General features: G+C 44.1%; 1 protein-coding gene across 1 annotated transcript; it reads left to right on the top strand.

Moving 5' to 3' along the window:
- Positions 1-613: 613 nt before the first annotated feature.
- Positions 614-27684, top strand: DHX33 (DEAH-box helicase 33). The gene is made up of 12 exons (XM_088456142.1): positions 614-944; positions 7947-8107; positions 8530-8757; positions 9977-10147; positions 10406-10591; positions 10894-11005; positions 11708-11867; positions 14840-14928; positions 17710-17837; positions 20406-20609; positions 21442-21528; positions 21834-27684. The coding sequence occupies exons 1-12, from the start codon at positions 740-742 to the stop codon at positions 22140-22142; spliced, it is 2040 nt and encodes a 679-aa protein (XP_088312268.1). The 5' UTR covers positions 614-739; the 3' UTR covers positions 22143-27684.

The raw sequence follows: 27684 nt of genomic DNA, 5'->3' as shown, positions 1-27684 counted from the left end.
CATCCCCTCTGCTGCAGGGCCGTCGTGGGATGTTGCTAAAGATGCCATGCTGCAGATTGTAGCATCCCTATCCTCTGTCGGATCCGGCATCAGCAAGTGTGCATGCATTTGTCACAGACCGGGTCCCAACGCCGGCGATGTCTTGCTGGGTACACAGTCTAGTGTGTACCCAGCTTTTCAGGGACTAAAGGCACTATATTGCATATTTCATACAATATCACATACACAACAGGTACTTTATGACACAGACTTCATACGTTGTATCGCACACACTGCAGAGACTTAGGGAAATGTATCAACGCTTGGAAAGAGAAAAAGTGGAGAGATAAAGTACTAACCAATCAGCTCTTAACTGCCATTTTACAGGCTGTGTTTAAAAAAATTACAGGAGCTAATGGGTTGGTACTTTATCTCTCTCCAAGCTTTGATACATGTCACAGACACTGCAGGGACTGTATCACATACACACACTTCATATACTGTATCACATCGTGAAAGCTCCACTCACTGCAGTGCAGGGACATTATCACCCACACACACTGCAGGCAGGGACTGGGACAACGTACAGCGCTGACAACAGGAGCTCTGCGCCCCCTGGCGGCTACACCTAATATGGAAGAAGCACGTGTGCTGCAGCAGCTGCGGGTCGGTATGATTCCCCCAGGGCCGCCTCTGCCTATCCCGGGGATACAAGAGGGGCCGCAGCGATTAGGCAGCGCTGGTACCCGCATATGATACTATGTCGCAGCACTCCTACCGCCCGCCGGCCAAAAGGTTCAAACCGGGATCCCTTCCGTTTACACCCAACCGGAGAGGAACCATGCAGCCCGGGCCCAGAAAGCAGCCGGTGCCCATGGAGCAACAGCGCCGCAATCTCCCTATATACCAGGCCCGGGCGCAGCTGATAGGACAACTCCGGCAGCTGGAGAGTGCGATCATCATCGGTGAGTTCGGTGTACGCCGGTAGGAGAGGCCTTGTGTGTGTGTATATGTATGTACACTCACACTGTACAGCACAGGGATCACCGGCCTCAGTGCTCTCAGCAGCAGCACAGATGTGCCCCAACTAATTTCCTTTGACACCCAGTTGTGACCACTGTGTGACCGGTCCCTCCTCCTCCTCCTCTTCTGTGTCCATTATTGTGTTCCCTCCCCTCCTCATAATTATCTGTATATCTCTTCAGTGTGATGTTCATTAGAAAAGATATTACTGTACAAGGCATAACGCACCCCCTACTAGAAATTATTACACTTCTATCCCTTTCAGACATGCCACCTGGGAAATTTCCTGCGCAGACCCCGGAATTTCTCCAGTGCAAATTCCCGGGTATTTGGTCGAGACCCCCCTTTCACACTACAGCGTCTACCCGGGAAATTCCCAGGTAGACCCCTTTCAGACAAGAGCAGGGTTTTTCTGCTTACTTACCTCTTCTCTGCCGTCTGCTCCTCCCAGCCAAAAGCTGGCCAATCATAATGCAGGGTTTTCTACTTCAGGGTCCATAGGGTATCCACAGGATACCTTGGGTATAGGTGTGACGTCAGTCGCAGGGCACCAAAGAGTTAAGCTTTCAGCCTCCCAGGATGCACTAGGTCCCCCTCCTATACCCCGCCCCCGGGCCAAGGCACCTCAGTTTAGTTTGGTGCCCGGCCGGAGTCGGGTGCACCTGTTGGAGTGGGGGCTAGAAGAGCCCCTGAAGCTTTTTCTTCATGCAGCTGTGGCTGCACATCTGGATGAACAGCATGGACAGTCAGTCCTGACGTCCATGCTGTCTTCCCTACACCCCGCCGGTACCAGAACGCCGGTACTGATCCGGGGATGCTGGTGGGCGTCTGGGGTCACAGCTAGCGGTGACCCCAGATGCTCCGGACCATGGCCGGATTCAAGGGGGACAGAGGTAAGCAGCGGGGTCCCGCGGTGGGTCCCCGCTGATCACATGGTCCTAAGTCCCCAGGCAGGGGGCTCCCTGGGGACTGGCTGCAGCGTGGAGCCAGGCGACCAACCTGCGCTTCCACTACCCCCTGGGACAGCGGACCGCAGCAGAGCGGTAGCGCTGCGGCGTCCCAGGGGTTAAATGCATGCCAGGGGAGCGCGCCTTCCCTGTCTCACAGCCGGCGCCTCCCCCGCTGCACACAGCCCTCTCTGCACTGTGCTGACTGGTCCTGTGTCAGCGCTCCTCCCCCAGGCCAGCTTCTCTCTGCTCCTCGGCGGCCATCTTCTCTGCAAACGCATGGTGAACGCTGCTGGAAGTCTGGAAGGAAGCATCGTGGTCTGGGTCCCCCCGCATACCTCTCCTCCGCTGTGGCTCAGGTCTGTGTATGCAGCGCTGTGTCCTACCAGGCCCTGTGTCTGTGTAGTTGAGTGATCAGCGCTGTTAGTGCAGGAATTGTTATTTCTCTGCATTGTATGTGACTGTGCTAGCGCTGCCTGTAACTATTCTTCTCTAAACTGTCAGCTTTATTACTGTCCCTGTTCTTTCTGCTAAAGCCCTTGCGGTGCGGTGCTGCAGGGTGGTCTCTCGCCTATTTAATACTTAATTGGTGAGAGAGGTCACATACGTGGTGCCATCATGTCTGAAAGTGATTTTCCCCTCCGGCTACAGTGTACCACGTGCAAAGTACCGTTAGCGGAGGGGGAGGGTAGCGCGGAGGGCCTTTGCCGGCAGTGTTTGTCCATGGCGCGGCCTATTACGGTTACAGCACCGGTACAGGAGCCGCCCTGGGCTTGTTTCGCTCAGGCGTTAACAGCTTTAGTGGGCCAGTTAGCTCCGCAGCCCGCGTTTACTCCGATGGGTTTGTCCCAGCAGTCTGTGGTGTCGTCACCCATGCAGGGGTTCCCACGACAATTGGTGGTACCCCACAGTCTCCCTATTTCCCCGCTCCCGGGTTCTCAGGAGCCAGCGTGGGTTAACTCCCTGACGAGTTCTTTACAGCACTTGTCGGATGTGTTGCAAGGGGAGTCTGTGATGCGGCCTCATAAAAGGCCGGTGGCGTCTCTGTCCGCTCCTTATGAGGATGACGAAGGGACGTCTGATGATGGGGAGATTCTGGATCCTTACGATCAGGAACCTTTCCATACTAAGGACGCTGATGCTAAGTCCAAAGTATATATTCCTGGACTTATTCGGGCGGTCCGCACAGCCTTGGTGATTGAGGACGAAGTTCCCCCAGCGGCTAAATCTAAGTATGCCTTTTTCAAAGATGTGAAGGGCGATGCCACAGTCTTTCCTCTTTCGGGTCAGTTGGTGGACCATTTACAGGAGGCGTGGAAACAACCTGGCAAAAGATACCAGCCGCAGAGACGCCTGGCGGTGGCTTATCCGTTCGCGGATAATTATTTTGCTAAGTGTGAATCCCCTCCACAGGTGGATTCTCACGTGACCCGTCTTGTCCGTAGTGCCACATTGCCGATGCCATCCATGTCCTCCCTTAAGGATGCTACGGACCGCAAGGTAGAAATCTGCCTGAAGTCCGCTTATTCCCTTGCAGGGGGGGCAGCACGGCCGGCTATGGCCATTTGCTGGGTTGCCAGAGCGATGGAGCGCTGGGCGGATTCATTAGAGGCTTCTTTTGAATCCGACTGTCCGGCCGAACAAGCGGAGTTGATTGGCAATCTCCGTGATTCGGCCACCTACATCAACGAGGCGGCTCTAGACATTAGTACTCTGGTGTCTAGAATTTCTTCATCAGCGGTAGCTGCTCGTCGCACCTTGTGGCTGCGATCCTGGAAGGCGGACGCAGATCCAAGAAAGGTCTGGAAGCGTTGCCGTTTACCGGAGAAGTTCTCTTCGGTCCGGATCTGGATAAGATTGTGGCCACGCTGGCGGCAGCCAAATCTGCTTGTCTCCCGTCGGCCGCTGCTCCTTCTGGTTCTGGACCATCGTCCTTTCGGTCATCTAGGGCCCAGGGCAGGCCCAAACCACAGTCGTTTCCTCGACAGGCTGGCCCTAAGAAATCGGTCAAGCCCCGGAAACAGGCATGGAGTACCAGACGTCCGGCCCCCAAGCCAGATGACAAGCCTGCGGCCTGACGGTCCGGGTCTCCCCTTGGGGGATCCCAGGGTGGGAGGCCGCCTGCTGCAGTTCTCCCGGTGTTGGTCGTTCACTACGACAGACACTTGGGTTCTGGAGGTGGTCTCTCACGGGTACGCCCTCTCCTTCCGGCACAGACCCCCGGCTCGATTCTTCACCACGGGTCTACCATCAGACCGGAACAAGGCTACGGAGCTGCGGAAGGTATTGCACACTATGCTCCAGGCTGGAGTTATAGTGCCTGTTCCATTCTCCCAGAGGGGCCAGGGTTTCTATTCAAATCTATTTTTGGTACAGAAACCCAATGGGTCATATCGTCCGATTCTCAACCTCAAAGCACTCAACAAGTCTTTGCGGGTCCCGAAGTTTCGGATTGGAGACCCTACGGTCCATCATTCTGGCGCTGGAACCTGGGGACTACATGGTGTCATTGGACATACAGGACGCTATGGCGGTCATGGCGGCTTCTCTGCGGCTGCAAGGAGTCCGCATGTTGCCGTACTTGGACGACCTGTTATTGGTGGCAGGATCTCCAGAGCTCCTGTTACACCACTTGGACCTGACCATTGCACTGCTGCAACGGCACGGCTGGCTAATCAACTGGCAGAAGTCCACTCTAATCCCGTCTCGGAGGATTCTGCATCTTGGAGCCTTATTGGACTCGGGACAGCAAAGGATCTTCGTGACGGAGGACAAGATCTCTGCTTTACAGTCAAGGGTGCGAAGTTGTCTGCACAGCCGCCGGGTGTCCTTACACTCGGCGATGAGGTTACTGGGCTCCATGGTGTCGGTGTTCGACATGGTGGAATACGCCCAGTTTCACTCTAGACCTCTGCAGCACCTGATCCTGTCCAAGTGGAACGGGCTGCCTCAGTCTCTGAAGTTCCAGACGATTGTGCTCACCCCGGAGGTTCGCCTGTCCCTTGCGTGGTGGTTAAAGACGACCCACCTCAACAAGGGACGTCCGTTCTGGGTTCCAAATTGGGTCCTGTTGACAACGGACGCCAGTCTTCGGGGCTGGGGAGCAGTTTCGGGTCCACACTTGTTCCAGGGCAGGTGGACACCGACAGAAGCGGAGCTTCCAATAAATATCTTGGAACTCCGTGCGGTCTTTAATGCTCTCCTGCAGGCACAGCGGTTTCTCCAGGGTCACCTGGTGCAGGTCCAGTCGGACAATGCTACCACCGTGGCCTACATAAACAGGCAAGGAGGAACTCGCAGTCGGGCGGCTCTCGTAGAGGTCTCTCTGATCCTGGTTTGGGCGGAGCGCAATCTTCCGGCCATATCAGCGGTCTTCAACCCGGGAGTGCTAAATTGGGAGGCGGACTTTCTAAGTCGCCAGGACGTTCATCCAGGGGAATGGTCCCTGCACCCGGACGTTTTTCAACTACTGGTGGACAGGTGGGGTCTTCCAGAAATCGACCTCATGGCGTCCCGGCACAACAACAAGTTGCCGGTGTACGGGTCTCGCACAAGAGACGAAGGGGCGTCTCTGGTGGATGCTCTGTCCGTCCGGTGGACGTTCAGGTTCGCATACCTGTTCCCTCCGGTCTCCCTTCTTCCACGGGTAATCCGGAAATTCAAACAGGAAGGAGGGACGCTCCTGTTGATAGCTCCCGCGTGGCCCAGACGGCACTGGTTCTCAGACCTTCAGGGTCTGTCCGTGGACAGTCCTCTGCGGTTGCCGCTACGACCGGACCTTCTGTCTCAGGGTCCTTGTCTTCACCCGGACCTGACTCGGCTGTCTTTGGCGGCGTGGCTGTTGAGACGGCCATGCTGAGGTCCTGGGGGTTTGCCAGCTCTGTGGTGCGTACCATGTTACGAGCTCGGAAACCGTCTTCCGCGAGGATATACCATCGCGTGTGGCATACGTTCTTCCAGTGGTGTCGACCGAGAGGTTATGCACCGCGGGAGTTTCGTCTGTCTCGGATTCTCGCCTTCCTGCAAGCGGGACTAGATCATGGGCTTCGCCTTGCTTCTTTGAAGGTACAGGTTTCGGCCCTATCTGTCTGGTTTCACCGTAGGATTGCTACAATCCCGGATGTGCGCACCTTTATGCAAGGTGTTCTCCGTATTCAGCCGCCCTTTGTTCCACCTGTGGCGCCTTGGGATTTGGCTGTGGTCCTGAGGGCTCTCCAAGGACCGCCGTTTGAACCACTGGGCTCAGTGGATATTAAATGGCTAACAGCTAAGACTGTTTTCCTTCTGGCCGTTGCTTCAGCCAGACGTGTTTCTGAGTTAGGGGCTCTTTCTTGTAGACCCCCTTTCTTGGTTTTTCATGGGAACAGGGCAGTGCTCCGCACTCGGCCCGAGTTTCTTCCCAAAGTTGTTTCCCAGTTTCAGGTTAACGAGGAAATAGTTGTTCCGGCCTTTAACTCACCGGGTCTTTCCGTGGGTGAGGCCTCTTTGGATGTTGTGCGGGCCTTAAGGACTTATGTGGACCGCACTTCTTTGTTTAGGAAGTCGGACGCTTTGTTGTCCTCTATGGCTTCTGTAAAAAGGGTTGGCCTGCTTCAAAGCAAACTTTGGCAGCCTGGATCCGTATGGCTATTTCTGAAGCTTATCTTCATGAAGGCCTACCGGTCCCTCCTTCTCTGAAGGCTCATTCCACTAGGTCTGTGGGTCCTTCGTGGGCAGCTCGACGTGGTGCCTCGGCAGTTCAGATCTGCAAGGCTGCTACGTGGTCTTCTGTCCATACCTTCGTGAGGTATTACAGGTTTGACACCTTCGCCTCTCAGGATGCTTCCTTCGGGCGGCGGATTCTCCTTTCTGCACAGGAGCGTCCCCACCCTTAAAGGATACTGCTTTGGGACATCCCCAAGGTATCCTGTGGATACCCTATGGACCCTGAAGTAGAAAATATGAGATATGGTAAGAACTTACCCTTGTTATCTCTATTTCTACGAAGTCCATAGGGTTCCACAGGACTCCCGCCCTGTCGCACCTGTGCTGCAGATGGGCTTTGCTCTGGTCACCGGTTTTCCGTCTCCCTCTGGTGAGAATGTGATTCTTGTATGTGTCCAGATCTTTGTTCTCTCTCTTCCTTCTCCTCCTCCGGCCTATGGCTTGGTAACTAACTGAGGTGCCTTGGCCCGGGGGCGGGGTATAGGAGGGGGACCTAGTGCATCCTGGGAGGCTGAAAGCTTAACTCTTTGGTGCCCTGCGACTGACGTCACACCTATACCCAAGGTATCCTGTGGAACCCTATGGACTTCGTAGAAATAGAGATAACAAGGGTAAGTTCTTACCATATCTCATATTTTTTTTTTAATTATATTTTTTTTAACATTTATTTTAATTCCCTGGTGGTCCAGCGGGAGTGCGGGCGGCCCACTGTGGCACAGCCGGCCGGTGCTGGGGGTGGTGAGCAGCAGCGCTGAGCGTCCTATAGGACGCTCTGCGCTGTCAGCTCAAAGAAAGCAGCAGCACTGAGCGTCCTATAGGACGCTCTGCGCTATCAGCTCAAACAAAGCAGCAGCGCTGAGCGTCCTATAGGACGCTCTGCGCTGTCAGCTTAAAGCAGCAGCGCTGAGCATCCTATAGGATGCTCTGCACTGTCAGCTACATGCAAAAGCTGCTTGGTGCTGCCCGGGAGTAGTAACTTCCCGGGTAGCACCATTCAGACAGAAGCAGGGTAATTTCCCGGGACTGGTCGATTGCAGGGGCGGCTACCCGGGAACGTGTTCCCGGGTAGGTACCTTTCACACAGACATGAGACCCGGGAATTTTGGCCAAGGCAGGCCAAAATCCCGGGAATCTCAGTATGTCTGAAAGGGGTATTATTCTGTCTGTTTTTGGAAAGAGCTCCAAAACTCTCCGGTTCATAATTTTACATCAGCTATCTTTTTGTGCATGTAGCAATTTGTGTAATGTTGTTGTTACATTATTCTATCATTTGTATGCATTTTTTTCTATAAGGTGAGACTGGTTCTGGCAAAACAACCCAGATCCCACAGTATCTGTATGAAGCCAGCATAGGGCGCCAGGCTATCATCGGTGTGACTCAACCCCGCAGAGTGGCTGCTATATCTTTGGCAACCAGAGTGTCAGAAGAGAGGAAGACAGAGCTGAGTAAACTGGTATGCCACCTACTGTATCTGCTTCCATGGATATAGAGTTAGAGGAGATGTGACTCAAACATTTATATTGCCAAGCGACAAAACAATGATGCGTGTGTGTCTGGGTTCACTGTCATTCCCTCTGAAGAGAGTTGCTGAACATCACTGACCTAAGCACAAAGTGTCAGCACCCTGCATAGCATTTATTGAGTACATTTATCTGTGCAACTGTAGCCAGGCTGACTTAGCACATTCACAAAGTACTTTTAATACCGGGTGTACGTAAGAGCATGGCATTAATGGTTGGATAGATACACTCAGTAATAGATTGTACCTGATGAATCCTCTTCTGGCACTGTTTACAGATGGTTTTATAGGAAATCGCCTGACCTGCATGGAAATTTTTTTTTTCTTTCTAATTAATTTGTGTTCTCAATTGCCAGGTTGGCTATACTGTACGTTTTGAAGATGTTACATCAGAAGAGACGAGAATAAAATTCCTCACTGATGGCATGCTGCTCCGTGAGGCCATAGGTGACCCGCTGATGTGCAAGTACAGTGTGGTTATCCTGGATGAGGCTCACGAGAGGACCGTACACACTGATGTACTGTTTGGGGTTGTCAAAATGGCACAGAAGAAGAGAAAAGAGCTTGGGAAGCTACCATTAAAAGTAAATGCTTCCTACCTATATATCTGTCTGTTATTACCAGTTTTGTTCTATTAATGTTTCCAATTGTAAAGCGCAACGGAATATGCTGCGCTATATAAGAAACTGTTAATAAATAAATAAATAAAAAACATAAGGAGAGTGCACAACATTTGATATATATTGTATAACTTTTACTAACCATTAAATTAAATACGTTTTTATAAGAATATATAATTTTGTTCTAATCTCATTGTAAAGCTACCCATATGTGTTAGAGTGTGATATCATACAAGTTGATAACCACAAAAAATGTTTCAAATGTATTTAAACATCTGAAGTTGGATACAGTAACATCTCTGTTGGGAATATTGGACTTTTCTTGATCCATCTGTATAACAAGGTCCTTGGCTGAAAATAATGAGAAACCATAATGGACCCAGCTTCACAGAGGGCACAGTTGGGCCGACTGGTGAGGACTGACTTCTGCTCTTCCAGGATCAGCCCCTATGAAAGAATTGGTGTTTTCTACCTTTGCTTACTATATGTAGTCTAATCAGCGGAAATCAGGGTTCATGTTTTTTTGGGGGGTGTTTTGGTCCAGGGGAATACAACAGATATACAGAATACAGATGCTGGAAAGTCAGGATTTCAAGGATGCATGTATAAAACAAGGGGCACTAAACCAACAGCCAACTGCCTTGGTAGTTCTTATTTGTATCCAAATATCAGACAAATTACCCCAATACCTGAGCTAATATGTGTCTGCATTTGGGTCATTCCATGGTAACTCACGTTACAAAGTGACATAGCAAGTATATGCATGGTTATCAATAGCAAAGGAAATGAAGGTGAAATTAATTGTATTTACTGTGAAATAATAAGATAGGTCATGCTTTAAAACACTGTATACAGGACTTGCTAACGGTTATGTCACTTTGTAACGTGAGTTACCATGGACTGATTTACTCACCTACCTGTGTTGGAGAGGAATTGCCTGAATATTTAGGGCATTTCCATCTTGTATTATATAAATAATTTGAACCATTACAAGCAACTTCTTTGGGCAAATATCCCATGACCCCATGTATTTAAAAAAATAAACATATTAATAGTGTTTCATAATAAGTTCGTACTAGACAAATATTTACTCATCTAATAAACTTGGACCATTACCCATGTGTCCATTTGGTTGAGACCATGTTTTCTGGAAATCATACTAATTGCCCCTTTCTCACGTCAGGTCATTATCATGTCAGCCACAATGGACGTGGATCTATTCTCGCAGTACTTCAATGGGGCCCCAGTTCTTTACCTGGAAGGCAGACAGCATCCCATCCAAGTCTACTACACCAAGCAGTCCCAAAGTGACTACCTCCAAGCAGCGTTGGTTACAGTCTTCCAAATCCATCAGGTAATGTAACAAAACACAGTCATTGAATTCCCTGAAAAATGAATATAAGGAGGCTGCAGGTACCATTTATTAATGTGTGATTTTTGTGGAACTGAAGAGAACTACATGTTACATACTGGGAGATTTTTATTATTACTTTTTTTTTAGTTGACACCCTCTGTTAATGTCATTTTATACACTGATAATATACACAGATCCATCAGCTTCATGCTTTATTATATCGTGACGTTTTTCCAATCTTGTTTTTGTTCCCTGAAGGAAGCACCAGCTTCTCATGACATACTAGTGTTTCTGACTGGTCAGGAAGAAATTGAGGCAATGACTAAAACCTGCAGAGACATAGCAAAGCACCTCCCAGATGGCTGCCCACAGATGACCGTGATGCCCCTTTATGCCTCTCTGCCACATTCACAACAACTCAGAGTATTCCAGAATGCACCCAAGGTCCGTGAGTCCATAATGATTCTTATACAGAAGTTCCTGGATGCAAGTTCCTTGCTGAAAATATTCTGTGTGTCACCAGTGGCTATGGCTCTGATTATCTTATGAAAGTCCTGTACAATTATGCATGATAATCCCTTCAGACCTGGTCATATGTATATACAGCCACTATTATACCAAACTCTATTACTGGAAATATGCTAAGCCAACCCTTTAAGGCCACGCAGTAACATTGCATTGAAAATGTATGCCAGTTCTTGTATTTCAGATCTTTCCTTAACTTTGATGCATTAACTATCTTTCAGGATCACCGCAAGGTTATTCTTTCCACCAATATTGCAGAGACCTCCATCACCATAACGGGAATCAAATATGTAGTAGACACTGGAATGGTGAAAGCAAAGAAGTATAACCCTGGTAATATTTTGTGTTCAAAGTTATTTGAGATATAAAAATAAAGTACATAATTAGCACTAATGTTTAGCTTGTGAAGCAGTTATCCATAATGTCCTGCAGCTGCCTTGCTGTGACTAATCTTGTCCTTATCCGTGCATGAGTTGGGGGATTGTAGTTCAAGCCATGTTAAAATATTTTAGAGCTAATGTTGTAATATAACCTGATATTGCATTGATTTGTCTGACGCCCATGGCATTCTGAAATGTTGAACCTTTGCTACAGGGGCAGAACTATGGGAGACAATGGAGGCGCTTGCCGCCGGGCTCCAGCTCTGAAGGGGCACCTCCTCCATTGTCCACAACATATTCACCCCACTTAGGGCTGTAACTATGTACTCGGAGAGTACCACCACGGCCGCCCAATACATGGCACCCCTTCCCGGCACCTGAGAAGTCACCATACACTAGTGGAGAACTCCATGTCACACCATCAGCTGCTGCTGGGGGGGGGGCACCAAATTATAACTTGCCTCCGGGCGTCTGGGATGAACTTACGCCACTGCTTTGCTATACTCTCTAGATCACACATTGTGTAAAGTAACATTGTTAGCTTTCCCGTAGTCTCCAGAGAATCATGACACCCGTCATAGTCACCACTTACAGAGGAGATACTGACTGCTCCTCACCTGAATATATCTTCATTTGAATATGTTTTTTCCCCTAGAAAGTGGCCTTGAAGTTCTAGCAGTGCAGCGGGTATCCAAGGCCCAGGCCTGGCAACGCACTGGAAGAGCAGGGAGAGAGGACAGTGGCATATGCTATAGACTTTATACAGAGGAGGAGTTTGAGAAGCTTGAGAAAATGACTCTGCCAGAGATACAGAGGTGAGTTGTATAACTGTTCAAAGCTGTATATAAATACATTACCACTGTATGCAATAGATCAGTGGTCCTCGTCCTTTTTTCACCTGGGTGCCCCCTGACAGTCCATTTGTGTTATTTGTACCCCCACCGTTTGCAAAGCAAAACATTTGTAGCCAATAGGATTGCTATCCCAATAAAATGTTTTGATGTTGCGCTATATATAAAAACAATAAATGTGCTATAAAGCTTTTTAAAACATGACACAAGAATATAATGAATTGTACATATATAGTCATCATATATTTCTAAAACTGTAATCAAAATATGTTTTTTTTTATTTATTTTAAATCTGTTATGTCTGACAATGACATGGCTACCAAATCATTTTTTAACTATAGTGATCAAATTTTTTTTCCAACTTTTTGAATCAAATAGAAACTGATAAAGCATATATTAACATGCAATATCATAGGCTGATATCTGTCACAAATTATGACATTAGGGACGCTGTGTTCACGAAATTCAGATAATCTTTCTGCTGCAGGAAACTCCAATGATCATGTCACTGTACTTTCATGCCTGGTATTCGTGTCATACTTTGATGCATGGGGATAGATATCCCTAAGACATTGGTTTCTCCATGTGTCAAATTATCACTTGCATGTCCAGTAGGACATCTTGTCAACATGTAAATGTAAATTGGTGTTGGCCATGCAAGTGTGGGGCAGGTCTTGATGTAATGGATGACAAAGAAATGATTAAGGATTTCCGAAACGTGGATACATCTTGGTCGTTGGTTATGGTACAAAATGTTGAAGTTCAGGATGTCTATATTAACAATATCAACATTGACAGAATGACGACAGTCGGTATGCTGACCATGCAGATGTCCATTGGCGAGGTGAATATAGCTAACCGTAATCACAGCCTAAGCCTAATCCTAACCTTAAAATAAAAAAACTAAAAATCAGCTATTGTCATTGTCAACATGTTGAATGTCCACATTTTGTCAGTGTCGAAATCCTGATTGTCAGCATTATGAACGCATACCAGGTTGTCATGGCTATCTATCGAATATATTGAATATGTATTCTGACCTTCCCCGAACAATCCTCTCTTGGATTTCAAGATACTTTGGGGGGAAATCAATCAGGGGCGATGTTCAATTGTCTTGGGTGCCCATTTCTTGCTGCATATATTGCGCCCAAATGCTTAGACGTGTAAAGAAGCTAAACTTGTCTAAAGTATTGGGGTGCGCTGCCGAAAATGCAGTTTGGGTGCCCAAAAACTGGACTTTTTCCAGATTCTGTTCGCCACCTAAGGAGGGTGCAAGCAGAAATAATAGGCGCAGGCGGCACTCCAGCCCGATCGGCAAATCAATTGCGTAGCTGCGCAGGGCGCCCAAAAAACAATTGAATTCCCCCCTTTGAGCCCAGGAATGTATTCCATTAGACAATTATAGGCTGGCATGGGATCAGTATTTTTCTGTAAACTCTTCCAGGTTCCCAAGCAGGATACTATCTGCAAATACTTTCCACAATTCCAGATGGAGTAATTTCAGTTGTTGATTTATGCCATGTGAGATAGCAAGTTTCTGTTTTTATATCGAGGACACATTTCATATCGTCATATGTCTAGACCATTTTCATTTGACCACTCCCCGGTTTTGGGTGCTCACTTTTGTCCCGTTGTCAGTTATGCAAGGCATCACCAGGTTCATGTTTTTCATTCTGATACTCCTGCGTCATTAGGATATTGTAATCATCAATATCTAGATTAGTGGTTCGTGGCATTAGTGGTTAGTGGCATTGAAGAAGCCTTTCTGTGCCCATCACAATATTTGTAAATTTTCTGCCCAAAGTATATGTCTCTTGCTTGCTTCTTTTTCTTTAGTGAGGCCTGCGGCTATTTATTCTGAGGGGTAAATTTAATAAGTGGTGGGTTTGGTGTCAATTCAAAACCGATGGACATTGTTGGCGGTTTAGTGCTTCAAAATACTGCATTTACTAAGCATCAGTTTTGATTGTCATTTTAAAACCGCCGACGATGCTTATCGGTTTCTAAGACCCTATCCCGCTGTAAATCCATCGCAGTTAAAATCTGTGCAGGCTTTTGTTTATAAAGAATGTGAAAAACACAAAATAAAAAAAGACTGGGGGACCTCCAAGTGATAACCAGACTTGGACCTTTAGGCCTAGGCTGCTGGTGAAATAATCAGCGTAATTGAGTCCCCCCAATTCACTTACAAGCACTAGGCTGAACCAGCCAACGCCGATGACAATATAACAGAGAGACCCTTGTCATGGGATCTCCCTACCGTAATGTCAACCAGCCCTAGACTGGTAAATCCAGGGATGGAATCCCTAATAAAGGTCTGGGGCGGGTTATCAGTTTGCAGACTATCCCCACACCAAATTTTTTTTTGCACAGATCATTGAGATCTGTTCAGTGCTTTCTACAAACACACCTGTCTCTCTCTTTAAAGCCGCCTTTAGTAAATACAGGGTTTCTTTACTTTTAATTTTAAAAATATAAATGTTTCTAAGGTGTGGATTCTCTGCGGTTTTGGCTTTAATAAATCGGTAGGATACAGTATAGCTGGAAAACAGCAAAAATTGCAATACCGGAGCTTGGTGAATATATCCTGAGGCTTGTCTTCCCTGCCATGATCGGTGGCTTTGGTACATTCCTGCATCTGTGTCATCTTATTGAAGGCAGAGTGAATTTTTGTACATGCCATTAAATCCTTTACTAGGAGCACAAGTTTGTGGTTATAGTATATTGATGTAGTTGTTTTTTTCCAGTGCTCTCCTCCTAGGCAAATATAAAAACATAACCCCCACCATCTGCCTAACCATAGTCTTGGTGAAAATTATTTAAGAGTGAATTTAAAACGGTCTCATTATTCATGCTTATAGTTTGTGTGGAACTATAAAATGTAATTATTATATGATCTAAATTGTACATTGAATAAATTGGTATGTTTTGTACAGGTGTAATCTGGCGAGTGTAATGCTGCAGCTTCTTGTCCTGAGGGTTCCAAACATCCTCACTTTTGACTTTGTCTCCAAGCCCTCTCCAGGTGCGTACCCCACACACTGTAGGAAGCTAGGTAAATAGTTACAAAACTTGCAACATGTAATAAACATATATGTCTACATAATAGTGTGTGTAGCCTCAATACGAAATTCAGTGCGACTTGCCTGGCTTGAATTAGCCGCCAGGTTACATGCTACTCTGATAGCGTCAGGTTTTTTATTTTTTTTTCTTTATTAAGAAAATGCATCTAAGGCCTGTATTCAATTAGTTTTGCACCCGCGATACTCTTTCGCATGCTGTACTTTTCGCCGACTCCGCCTATTTTGGGCGCAAAAACTTCGCGCAAGCTCCCGCTATTCACCGTATTCAGTTCCAAAACACGTGAAAACGCAACCTGGCGAAACTTAAACAAGTGAATAGTACTGTCAAAAATGGGGAAATCAGCCTGATATCCCCCCAAAGATGCACTAGCATTGGGGACCAATATAGAAGTCCCCGAATAGCCCTACTTAAACTATTTGGGGTACTTAAGTGCAGTCAATTGCTTCTAAATGTAAAACTTTGCACAAGTGTTGAAGAACAGCATTTTGCTATATTATTTGGTGAAAATAAGTAGTCCTGTCAAATTTGAAGTACTTGAAAATGGGAGCTAGTATATTTTATAGTGGCTAAAGTGAAGCATTTAAAATTTGTGGAAAACGCACCATCAGCAAGCACCTGCAATTAAAAAAGAACACCTCCCCCATACTTGCAGACCCCCCCCCCCCCAAAAAAAAAGTCTATTTTGCTAGTTTAAAAGTTTGTACCCCAACTTTGTAATTTTTTGCCCCCATTCTCAGTCATTTCTTAGGGCGTTCCTCACTTTTTTTTTTTAGTTTTTTTTTTTTTACGCAGTTATCCTTTGAGGGGCTGTCCCAAGGGTGCAGAGTACTTTCCCCACCTTTGCACCCCAATATTGCAATTCTGCTCTTTTTTCCGACCTGCTATTCAGAGGCGATGTTTTTCGCCTATTACATTGCATTGCGTTTTCGCGTATGCAAAAAGTATTTGGAATTGAATACGGAGGAAACTTTCCGCCTGGCGAAATGACGTCATCCGCGATACTTTTTAGTGGATTCCGACTTTTCGCATTTAATTGAATACGGGCCAATGTTACAATGTGATGCGACTAGGATGCACCAGGAGACTGTGCTGATTAATTTGATATGCGACACTTGTATATCTGTGTGCACCTGAGTCCGTATATGAACCACAACGGAACTTGGAGCGAAAAAAGCTGCAGCCGCTACATTGTAGCACTTTGTATACAGATTCAGAGTCGCACACAGATATAGAAGTGTTGCACATCAGCTTAACCAGCACTGTCTACCGGTGCGTCCTAGTCACATTGCATTGCAACTCAGATGCATTTTCATGGGGTCATGGAGCTGCAGCTCCACCCGCCCCATTGTAATCTGGTCCTGCTCTGCCAAACTGTTGAAACTTGGCCATTTCAGGAAGATAATGATCCCAAACAGACCTTAAATCCGCAGTGAAATGGTTGCTGGAACACAAACTCAAAGTTTTGCAAAAGCCATCTTTTAAAAAAATTGTGTTTTTAAAAGAAAAGCTTTTTTCGGTTCCAAAAGACAGTGAAAAAATAAAACTAAATGTGCACCTTATCAGTTTGTTTACATTCAAAACCTTATATAGCTATTTCCTCCCAATAGGATCTAAAATGATCTACAGTACATTTGACGTTTATTTGGTATCTAGTGGTTCTTAAAATGCAATTATTTTTATTTTTTTTTATAGATTAACAGACTAGACTACAGAAAAGAGAGTAAAGTTTTGGGTATTTCTATATATTGGCTTTAAGTCCTGGTGTTGTCCGGTCTTTCTCTCCCTCTCCCTCCATCCGCTTTAACTAAAGTGCATGAGTAATTATCAGTTATGAGTGGTCCCTACATTTACACCTTTTGCAATAGTTTGGTCTTGATCTCGTGCAACCATTAATTGGCAGACCAAATGTGCATGTGTGTGGGCAGTATAAGGCCAGGAACCCACGTTAAAGAGACTTGATAGATAAACTTCCCAGATGCGGCCTATAAATTAATACTGGATCTTCTAAATGTAAAGTTTGCAAATTTTAGGAGCTGCTATAGTCCTACAGCAATTTCTCAACCTTTTTGTATCATATCCCCCCTTAAGTTGGGAAATATTTACCAAGTGCCTCCAATTGTTTGTGTTTATTCCAAAGAGCCCTTGAATATATAGAAGTTGCCATTTAACCCTTTCTTCGTTTATTATAAATAACCTTACTCAGTTTGGAATATGTTTTCATTACCTACATATTAAACTGTTATTTTGAGTTTGATTGGTGGATGCTCTACTTGAAGTTGTCTGTTTCACCACTTGGGGTGTATGAACTTCTAAGAACCACGTGAACCAAGTGAAGTAAATTGTGCTGCCCTGTCATCCTTAGGGTCAGTTACACTTCTGTTTGTCCATTATATTTACATTACATTGACCAAAAATAATTTCATTTGGTGCTGGACCACCAACCTGAGACACCCCTGCAAGTGTCCCAAGGCACCCCAGGGTGCCAATGCGCACAGTTTGGGGACCACTGAATTAAGTTAATGTTCACTTTAGTAAGCCTCATAGACAAGGCTTTGACTTTAATACTGACCTCACAGTTTGGTAGCAAAATGGGTCAAGGGTTATACCTTCATTTCTTATCCAGTTCCTATAAACAGTTTTTTTCAGTTATTTTTACTGTTACAAGAAATACTTGCTGCCATATTATCATCAAATATTATGAGCTGTAATTGTGTCACTTCAGACTCCATACGGGCTGCTATAGAACAGCTGGATCTGCTGGGGGCACTGGAGAGGAAGGAGGACCAGATCATTCTCACACCCCTGGGGAGGAAAATGGCTTCATTTCCTCTGGAGCCAAAGTTCTCCAAGGTAACGATATGCTACATGCTAGAGAGTAAACTGTGTACCTTGCCCAACATTTGCTGGTGACATGTGCAAAGCAGTCGTCTGTACAACAAAAAACTCTGCTTTCAGAGAAGCAATCCAAAAAATAATTAAGCAATTAAAATAAATGTAAAATTTTTTAATTTGTCCACCTTTTAACTGGTCAAAGCCTAGTATCCCTCATCCAACTTTACTCTATACATGTACAGAAGTAGGGGACCTTTACATTGAACATTCATGCTTCTATCACCAACAAAATCTGCTCTGATACCTCCACAAGTTATTTTCAATATTATCAGCCATTTCTGTGAATATCACTCTCAGGATTAAATTTACTGATTAACGATTTTGAAGACGATTTTAAATTTCGACTGAAATCGACGTTGTGTTTCAGTGTCTAAATTGCAGATTAACTAACCGTCTGTTTTTAATTAGATTTAAAAATCGACTTTGATATCAGTCAGATTTTGCAGGTGTAAATGCCGTCAGTACTGATCTTTCAGTTCAAATCTGTTGACAAAGAACCTAAAACACGAAGGCAACCTCGTTTACAGAGAAGCACTACACAGATTAGTATAATCAGTCCACACTTCTTAGGGTTAAAAGAACTAAAAGTGTTAAAAATTAACAACAAAAACACACATGGGGTCCCCCGTAAATCCATAAACAGCCCAGGGCCTTTCAGCCTGTTCTGGAAATGGAAAATCTGGGGAAACATCGGCAGAGGGTTCCACCAATTTTCCATTAGCCAGCACCTGGCTGAACCAGCCGATGTGATAATGCCATAGCAGGGGAACACACAGCGTGCGGTCCCCCTGCCATCACATTAACCAGCCCAAAACTGGTCAGCCAAGTGCTGGGAATCGTAGGAAAGTGGGGACCACAAAAATAATTGGGGTCTCCCTCCAGAGGATCTACCAGCAGTATCCGACTATTAGGCTGCGTACACATCTAAAAATGAATCTGTCCAATCTATCTGCTGGGAAGAAAAATCTTGTCTGTCTTCCAGTGTTTGGAAGCAAATTTATATTGTTATTTGCTCCCATACATTACCAGATTTTCCATCCCACCAGACCGATTGGACAGATAAATGTTTAGGTGAGTGCGCAGCATTAGCCAATCAGCGATTCACCATTTTGTGGTGTAGTGACCCATGTGGGAACTGTCATATAGCTATTAGTGCTGATATGTTAAGGGAAATTTAGTCCCTTGTCATTAAGGGAGATTAATTTAAGTGATATGGAAGAGATATATAGGGGATGGATCAACTGAGGGTGCAGGTGAGGCAAATGGGAAGTATACTTGCAGGGCTATTTTTAGGGGTGGACGAGCCGTGCAATCGCTGTCCTGAATGAAGCCCGGCTAAGCAGATCCGCCTGCCGTCTCTGGGGCGTGGCCTCAAAGGAAAAGTAGTCTTTACCTTTGAGGCCACGCCCTGCAACTTTACTTTGAGGCCATCCGCCTGCTGGATCTGGGGCGTGGCCTCAAAGGAAAAGTAGTCTTTTTCTTTGAGGCCACGCCCCTTCTAGTGAGACCACACCCTTTTTTCAGAAGCATGCATGCGGAGATACTTTTTTTTTTTTTCTATTTTTCTTTCTCAAAGGGGGATAGTGAGCGCATTAGAATACTGGACTGGACTTCGACAGTTCGCACTGGGAGTCAGATTGTCTGTCTAAAAGTGGCCCTGCTTGCAGCACTAAAGTGAAGGGGTTACTCTACTGAGCAGATATCATGTTGGAAATAATAAACATCTACAAATGAAATAATAAACTTTTGGTAACCTGGGAGAGGGGTGATCTTGAAGAATCTTTCTTAAAAATGCTGCACACTTTCAGTTTACCTGTGCGGTAGTTTACCACCAGGTAGAGTTCTGGTGGAGGGGCCACCAATATCTACTATTTGGGATAACCGACCAATTGAGTGTAGGAGGTTTTCCAAATGTTTACAACCTCTTTAATATTAGTTTTAATAGATTTCCATACTTGGTTTTTATCGTGTGGGCACAGCTTTATTTTCACCTGCAGGTGTAACTTTAGTTGTTATGTCACTGTAAGGAAAGTATATGTGGGTATATTGGAGTTTGTCTTGTACAAATGTGTCGATATATTGGTCAATCGATGAACGATATATCGAAAGTGCATCGGCGGGTGCGCACACCCGATATTTCTGTGACCGACGTCGATCAGACATTTCAATTCGGCCCTTCAGCACAGCCGATGCCGAAACACTAATGTATCTTTCAGATATATCTGCATGTGTGTACGGGCAACCCGCAGACCTCCTGTACACTGGCTGCAGGGACCGCTGAAACAACTGGGTGGGCAAATATAAATGCCCGTCCAGTTGTGATGTCACACCAGACATATCGAGGGGGCCAACTGTAAAGTGTGTGTAGCTTACGAATTGGCCGCTCGGATGGTGGTCTGTTGTCGTACTGTATACCCTGCTTTTTTTTGTTTTTCTTCAGACTGACTTATTTCAGTTAAATTGTATTATATTTGTACCATACTTAGGGACAAAACAGATTTGAAAATGACACTCACTTTCTTTCAGACCATCCTTCTTTCTCCTAAATTTCACTGTACAGAAGAAATCCTGACTATTGTGGCCCTGCTGTCGGTCGACAGTGTTCTCCATAATCCTCCTGCTAAGCGGGATGAAGTGCAAGCAGCACGTAAGAAGTTCATCTCTAGCGAGGGTGACCATTTCACCATACTCAATGTCTTCCGTGCATTCAAAAATCTGGGTAAAAATAAGGCAAGTCATTCTGTATTGTACATAATAACACATTTATATACACAAAAGGGGAACAAATTCTATAAAACTTTAGGCCATATTCTATGAAACACGAGTACTGATAGAATTACGTAAAAATAGCACTGCAATCTGAAAGCAAGTATAACTCTCTTTCTAAATTTGTAATTTTTTACATTGTTGACCCTTAACGGGGAAAAAAAACTAGTTGCTCTTGAAAGTGTAAGCATGTTGTAATTGTTTTTACTTTTGGTAGGCTAAATACAGTGAGTGTAAAAGACCACCCATATACACTAACATTCTGAGACCTGATACTATCGAAACATCTCATCTAATAGTTTGAGACAGGAAAGGTCCAGTCTGGACCACCTATACTGCCAGTGTAGTCCTAGCCTCACAGGAAATTGAGCATAATGCATTCGCTGCTAGTTCCTTGGCCTTCACTGAACCCTTCTGCTGTCAGTTACAGCCTAATCCAATGGATTTCCAGCACTCTGTCCCACTTAGACCCTAGAACCTCATGCAACCCTAAAGGCAATGATATGTTTGTTCTCTTACGTTTTCGGTTAGGTAGACGGCTTTCTGTTCGTTTTCATGGTTTTGCAGACTCATCTGTCCCACTCTTCTCAAGAGAACAGACCGCCCATTGCTTTGTTAGGGCTGAAGGATTTGCCAAGATCAGAGGGTAAATCTGAGAACCTCTGATCCCCAGTGTCATAGCGCTGTTCTGGAGTAGGCAGTAGTTTACGTCATTCCATGTTTCATTTGCAGATTTTTCATAGGCTGATGATGTGCTTTTAAAAACATTTTTTTTCGGTTGTGTTTTCTATGTCAGGAATGGTGCAGAGAGAACTTTGTTAATGGGAGAAATATGATGCTGGTTTCAGAGGTTCGTTCTCAGCTCAGAGACATATGTATAAAGGTATTGTTCTCTATACTATTACTCTGTATGTTGTATATACTGTAAGGTGGAAAGGTGTGAGAGGGATTAATTGCCCATCAATTTGTGTGTAAATATGTAACTACTCAGATATGGCCTATTCCCTGTCTAAAACCCTCAATATTTTACAAGTGATCTGTCCTGGAAATAAGTAACATTAAAATTAATTCTGCGTGTTAACTGCAGAATCAAGCACAGTAATGTAATATATTTAGCTAATTTTCTTTCCATTTATACACTATGACAAACCCGTCTGATGCTTTTTCCTTTTTATTTTAAATTTACAGATGTCATTGCCAATAGAGTCCTCCAGAACAGATACACGCAATATCCGCCAGTGCTTAGCGCACGGCCTGTTTATGAATGCGGCAGAGCTGCAGCCAGATGGAACATACACCACTGTGGAGACACATCAGCCTGTCGCCATACACCCCTCCTCAGTACTTTTCCACTGCAAACCAGCCTGTGTTGTTTACAATGAGCTTCTTCACACATCCAAGTGCTACATGAGAGACCTGTGCGTAGTGGATGCCGATTGGCTGTTTGAGGCAGCCCCGGAATATTTTAGGAGGAAGTTAAAAAGTGCTAAGAACTAACGAGTGCTGTAAAATATTTCAGTGTGCGCTGAATGTGACATTGCAACAATGGTCAACAGCCACTTTATCCTGACCTTTAAAAACCTGTATTAGAAAATGATTATTTAATTGTTTTCTAATTGTGATTTCAACAACATAAGGAAGACTGCACAGTACACAGTACAAAATAAGTCACACTGGATGTTGACTATTTAGCATTTTCAGTTTTATTACTGACCAGCTACACAGAACAGCAATATCAGAATGAAGTGAAGAATATGGGAAATTCAAGTGGTTCTGCCTTCAGGCACATGCTGCTAATTTATAAACCACAGGGGCAACTCTGTGGTAGCCATAGAGACCAAATGGCCTAACATTTGTTTGGTATGTCAGACAGTATATTGGAAATCTGCTCTATTCTGTACATAAACCAAATTATCTGTAGAATAACTGAAAGAGAGAGAGGGGGTATCGGGCTTTTTCCAGCGGGCGCTAACTGGTGGCATTCACAATATTACAAATTAGCCTCTGCATGTGTTTCGTGTATACAGAAAGGGACACAATAACCGTTTGTGAGAAGGCCAAACCGACATACGTGTGCTTGTGATGTCACAAGTTAAGTGATGAAACTTGTTCCTCATCAGAAGAGAAAATTACGTTTTTTTATACTCTAAAGTTGACACTGGTCTATTATATCAAAGTTCATATTTTTATTTTCTGTGTGTTGTACAAATAGTCTATGCATTGAAGAATACCACTGAGAACTGTAATAGCGCTTTTTTGTTTTGTTTACTATGTCTTAAAACAGAAGTACATACTGCTTCATATTCTTGTAAGTTTTGATATATTGTGTTGTTTCTGTTGATATATTTTGTTTTCATTATCTATGTAATTTAGAGAGTGTAATTTTTTCCACTGTTATGGCATATGTGTGAACATTTTAATTTTGTGGGATAATTGTACTAAGACATAGTCAGCCTTTCATTCCTGTATCTTTCTCCATCATGGGGCAGATTGAATTAGCCATGGGATGACCCGCGGACAGCACCGAGGTAGCAGTTAATGAGCATTAACTGCTGCCTCAGGGCTGCTCCTGGATTGATCTATAATGGAAAAGTTCTGCACACTTTACCCATTGGAATAGACCATGCTAGTCAACCCGCAGCTAATTGATCTGCCCCCTAATCATCTATACTGAGGTACTGCTCTTTGGCTGCATTAATTACTTCAGCAGAGCTGACTCATCGACAGCAAAGTTTATTATTTAGACATCGCCAAGTTTGCACATGCATTTGCACTAGATTTTTGGAGTAGGAGAAACGTACAGCACAATATATTAGTAACTGTAATAACATTTATGTGGACTTTTGTTTACTTCTAGATTTTATGTAATAGATGCAAAGGCTCAATATCTATGATGAGCAATATACGTATACATATAGTATCTTCCTTTCAAGACAAGATTATTTACGTGCAAGTACAGTTCCATTAATATAATCTGCTACAGAATGATTTTAACCTATTAGACAAGTTTACAGGGACTTTGATTTGTATAATTGATCCTATTAGTTTATTAAGTACTAGCTGAAGTACCCAGCGTTGCCTGGGTTTAAATCCTCCAGTTATTAAGTTAGGCATCCCAGACCCTCTGTGAAGTTTTCATCTAAATCCGTCCACTACAGGCTACCCGGGTCAAAGTTCTGCCCAGCATACTCCATCAGGAGATCTGACTGGGACCTCAACCCCCTAGTATCTCTTCTGAGATCCAATGTTACCGCTCTGTGATGTTTTTGTCCAAATCGAGTAGAAGGCTCAGAACAGGCTCCCCGTGTCAAAGTTCTGCTCAGCGTACACCAACGGAAGGTTCGACCAGAATCCTAACCCCTCTAAAACCTGTCTAGGATCCTACTGGACTACCTCGCATTGGTTTCATACCAATCAGTACAGGGGTATCCAAATGCATAACCAGACAGACAAACAAACAGACCAATTAATTTTATATATAAATTGGCAAAGTTTATGAAGGTAGACTTAGAAAATATCCTGAATAATGGAAAATACTACCCTGTTAAAGTAAATAGACGTTTACGACGCTTAACTCTCAAAGGTATTTAAAAAAATATCTAGAATTGTATTTATTTTTCTGTATATATTTATACATATATTGATGTTAGATTAATTTTAAGGGACATATTTCAGATGTGATACATATTTTCTGAGTAAATATGCAATGTGAGAATTTATATTTTCACACAAATGTACTATTTGCCTCTTGCCAGGAGACGGGCTCTGATAAGAACCGTTCCTGGTGAAGAGCTGGAAGCAGTGTGATTAGTGTAACGCTATCACACTGCTTCCTGGTTTGGGTCCTTGGCGCACACTGCGGCATGTGCGGCCGGCAGAAGAATTTGCAAAATAGTAGCGCATAGGCTACTATAGGATAACACCATCTGGAGATGGCTTTACCTATAGGGGCTAAGAGCATGGTAAATCCGGCAGCTCAGCAGTCCCCATAGAAACATATGAGGGCTCCATTTGATGACGAAAATGGGAGGGACTGCAGCATATATCAGAGGTCCCTCCATAGTACATCTGGGGGATGCTTAATAATATTTCGGGTACCCTCGAAAATATCTGTTTTTGGGGATTATCACACAAATACTTAATGCTCCTAAATGTTTAGATTACATATGTTCCTTAATATATGTACTATTTTTCTTTTCTGTAGATTTATGTCCACATTCATGTTCCTATTTATCAATGAGGCTGCTAGTATTAAGTCATACAAAAAGGTAATAGACCAATATAACAAACCCTTATCTCTGCTAGGACCAAAATGTAACTGCAACACATTAGCAATGGGTTTGAGTAGCTGTCTCTTACAGTCTCTTATTCAAAAATCTCTTATTACAGTAAATTGTGAATATACTTGAACATCATAAAATGAAACCTTTTTTGTCATAAGATGGGACGTCCTATATGGTTGAAAATATCACCTACAAAAATATAACTAATAAACAACTTTGTTCTTTGAGAATGGTCCTCGATAAAGAGTTTACAACCTTTAGTATGCAACCAGCAAGAAGTTATTGGACAAACCACGTTTGCACTTCTCTGTCAGTTGGAGATATACGTAAAGGCATCCAGCAAACCCCTTGCGTTTCCTACTGTTGATCGTGTTGCATAATGGTGTCTTTTTTTTCATGTTCCACCTGGTGTTACAGCCCTCCCCACAGCACACCCTTTTTTCTTCTTCGTTTGTACCCCCAAACTTAGTTTTAATTTTGGAAATATTCAGTAAAAACTATGGGGACGATTCAATTCAGCGCAATGTAAATAGCGCCGGGAGATGGCTCCCAGAGCTATTCAATTCATCGCGCTGTTAGGTCGGGGAAGGCTCGTTATCACGCCTTAAACAGGGTGTTTAGGCACGATAACGGGCATTCCCCGACCTAACTTCCCGGCGAGAGGCTGTTTTCCCGGCGCTAAGGGCAGAAAACAGCCTCGCGACGGGACTTTTGTCGGATTTCTTCTCTCATCCCCGGAGGGATGAGAGAAGAAATCATTAGTCGGACTTGTCAGCGCGGTGTATTGAATAGCTCCGGGAGCTCACGCCCGGAGCTATTTACATTGCGCTGAATAGAATCGAGCCCAATGTTTGTAAAAAAAATAATATACAGCCAGCCAATAAGAATGCAGAGTTGAACCATCACAGTGTTGCAGCTTCAGGAGGTGTAAAGGTACTTGTGTGCTTTACGGACTCATTGCAGAGAGAACCCAATGAATGTTTTAAATGGTACTTGTGTACTTTACGTACACAAGTACTGAAAGTTGTTCCCACCTAAAGAAGAAAGTTGTCCCCTCATGGGCTCGCTGCGCTCGCCACGCTTCGAGCTCGGTGGCTCGCTACGCTCGTCACAAGGTTATATTCCCCCTCTATACCCACTTGGATGGTAGGGATTGACGCTGGACACTGGCTGATGACTTCAGGGTCCTCTCCGTGAAGGGGATTTAGACATTACCATGATTGATAATAATAATGAATGTAGGACACTTGGGTTCTCTCTGCAATGAGTCCGTAAAGTACACAAGTACCGGTGTAAAATAAGCAGAAGAGATACAAAATCTTTTTTTTCATCCCAACATACAGCATACAGGCATGAGAATATAAACTGTTATTTTATAAGTTCTAATATAATTTCAAAAAACTTTGGAAAACATAACCTAATTGACTGGTGGTATACTACATTTTTGGAAGCTCATTACCTATCTCAAAGGACTGGGTTATTTGTTAGGTATATTTTTGATGGTGGTAATGTATCCAGGATGTCTTATGATTAAATATTTGTTTAAGGGATGTTTTAATATGTTTACTAACAATAAAAGTAATAATATTGTAATATATAGTGATATACAATATTGTAATATACACTTTTATTTTGAGAGAGATGTTTTGAGAGAGATGTACTCTTATACATAAGATATTCTGATGTATTTATAATTTGAACTTGAGTTGAGAGTTTGCTCTGTTTTTCTATTAGCTTTTTGTACACAAATTAATAGGACATAGGAACCTAGTGACTGCACATCATCACTGTACATATCGTGTTGTGGCTGGTTTGGGTGTTAGTAGTGCAGGACTTTATTTCTTAGGATTAAAGTGTGAAATATATTGATAGAAATGACTAGACACATAATCACTGTAAGGGGCAAAAGGTTGGAAGTCCTTACTGCAATGCATGTTGCTGTCTTTATTATAATATGAATGAACAGTGATTTGGCATTTCTGGGTAGCATTTGTTTGTAGCACACCAGAGGATTCATTGGTTTTAGTATTATATACTTGTCTCTTTTGGGACCTCCCCTCCAGGAGATCACGGAGAGAAGGTCCAAGTGGCAAGTGCAAGGAGTGATGTAGTTAACATCATGGCCCTAGTCCTTCCGCACAATGCTGTGATTTGCTGCCTCATAGCAGGGGTTGTGGCTATAGTGATGCACTTTGCATGATCATACCCTTGACCCACCCACTGACATTCTGGAGTTCTCCCATACATTCCGCATGGATGTTTTATATGTCCGCTATTTTACATAGATTTTACATGGAAGAGGACATTTATTGTTTGGTACTCCAACAAGTGTTATGTTCATTTAATAGCTGAGAGTACCATATAACAAAAGCATGAAGTAGTATTTTTATCCAAAATTCTGACCTCACTGTTACTTGGTGAATCCATAGACTATACTTTTTGTTTTCTTAAGGAACCTGGAATGTTTGTAAAAAGAGATTGTGCCTTTTCCTGTTTAAAAGCCAGATTCCTTAGGAATTGTATGTATGTGTATCTTGGCAAATAAAAAAAAATACACAAAGTCACCGAGATATGAAACAATTGTATGATCTCCTACGTCTTGTCCAGTGTTTTGAGTTGGGCTGTTGCATTTTAAATTGTTGTGCTGGTTGCTAGGAAACGTGGTTGCAATGTCTACAATTCTAATTGGACAAGTCTGCCATTTATTGTTTCTTGTGAGCATATTTTAATTGGAAGTTTTAATAAATTAATGCCTT

The sequence above is a fragment of the Taudactylus pleione genome, unplaced genomic scaffold (genome assembly GCF_031769625.1).
Source record: "Taudactylus pleione unplaced genomic scaffold, aTauple2 ptg000687l, whole genome shotgun sequence".
Lineage (NCBI taxonomy): Eukaryota > Metazoa > Chordata > Amphibia > Anura > Myobatrachidae > Taudactylus > Taudactylus pleione.
The sequence above is the reverse complement of the archived record's forward strand: the minus strand, read 5'-3'. Positions and strand labels throughout refer to the sequence as shown.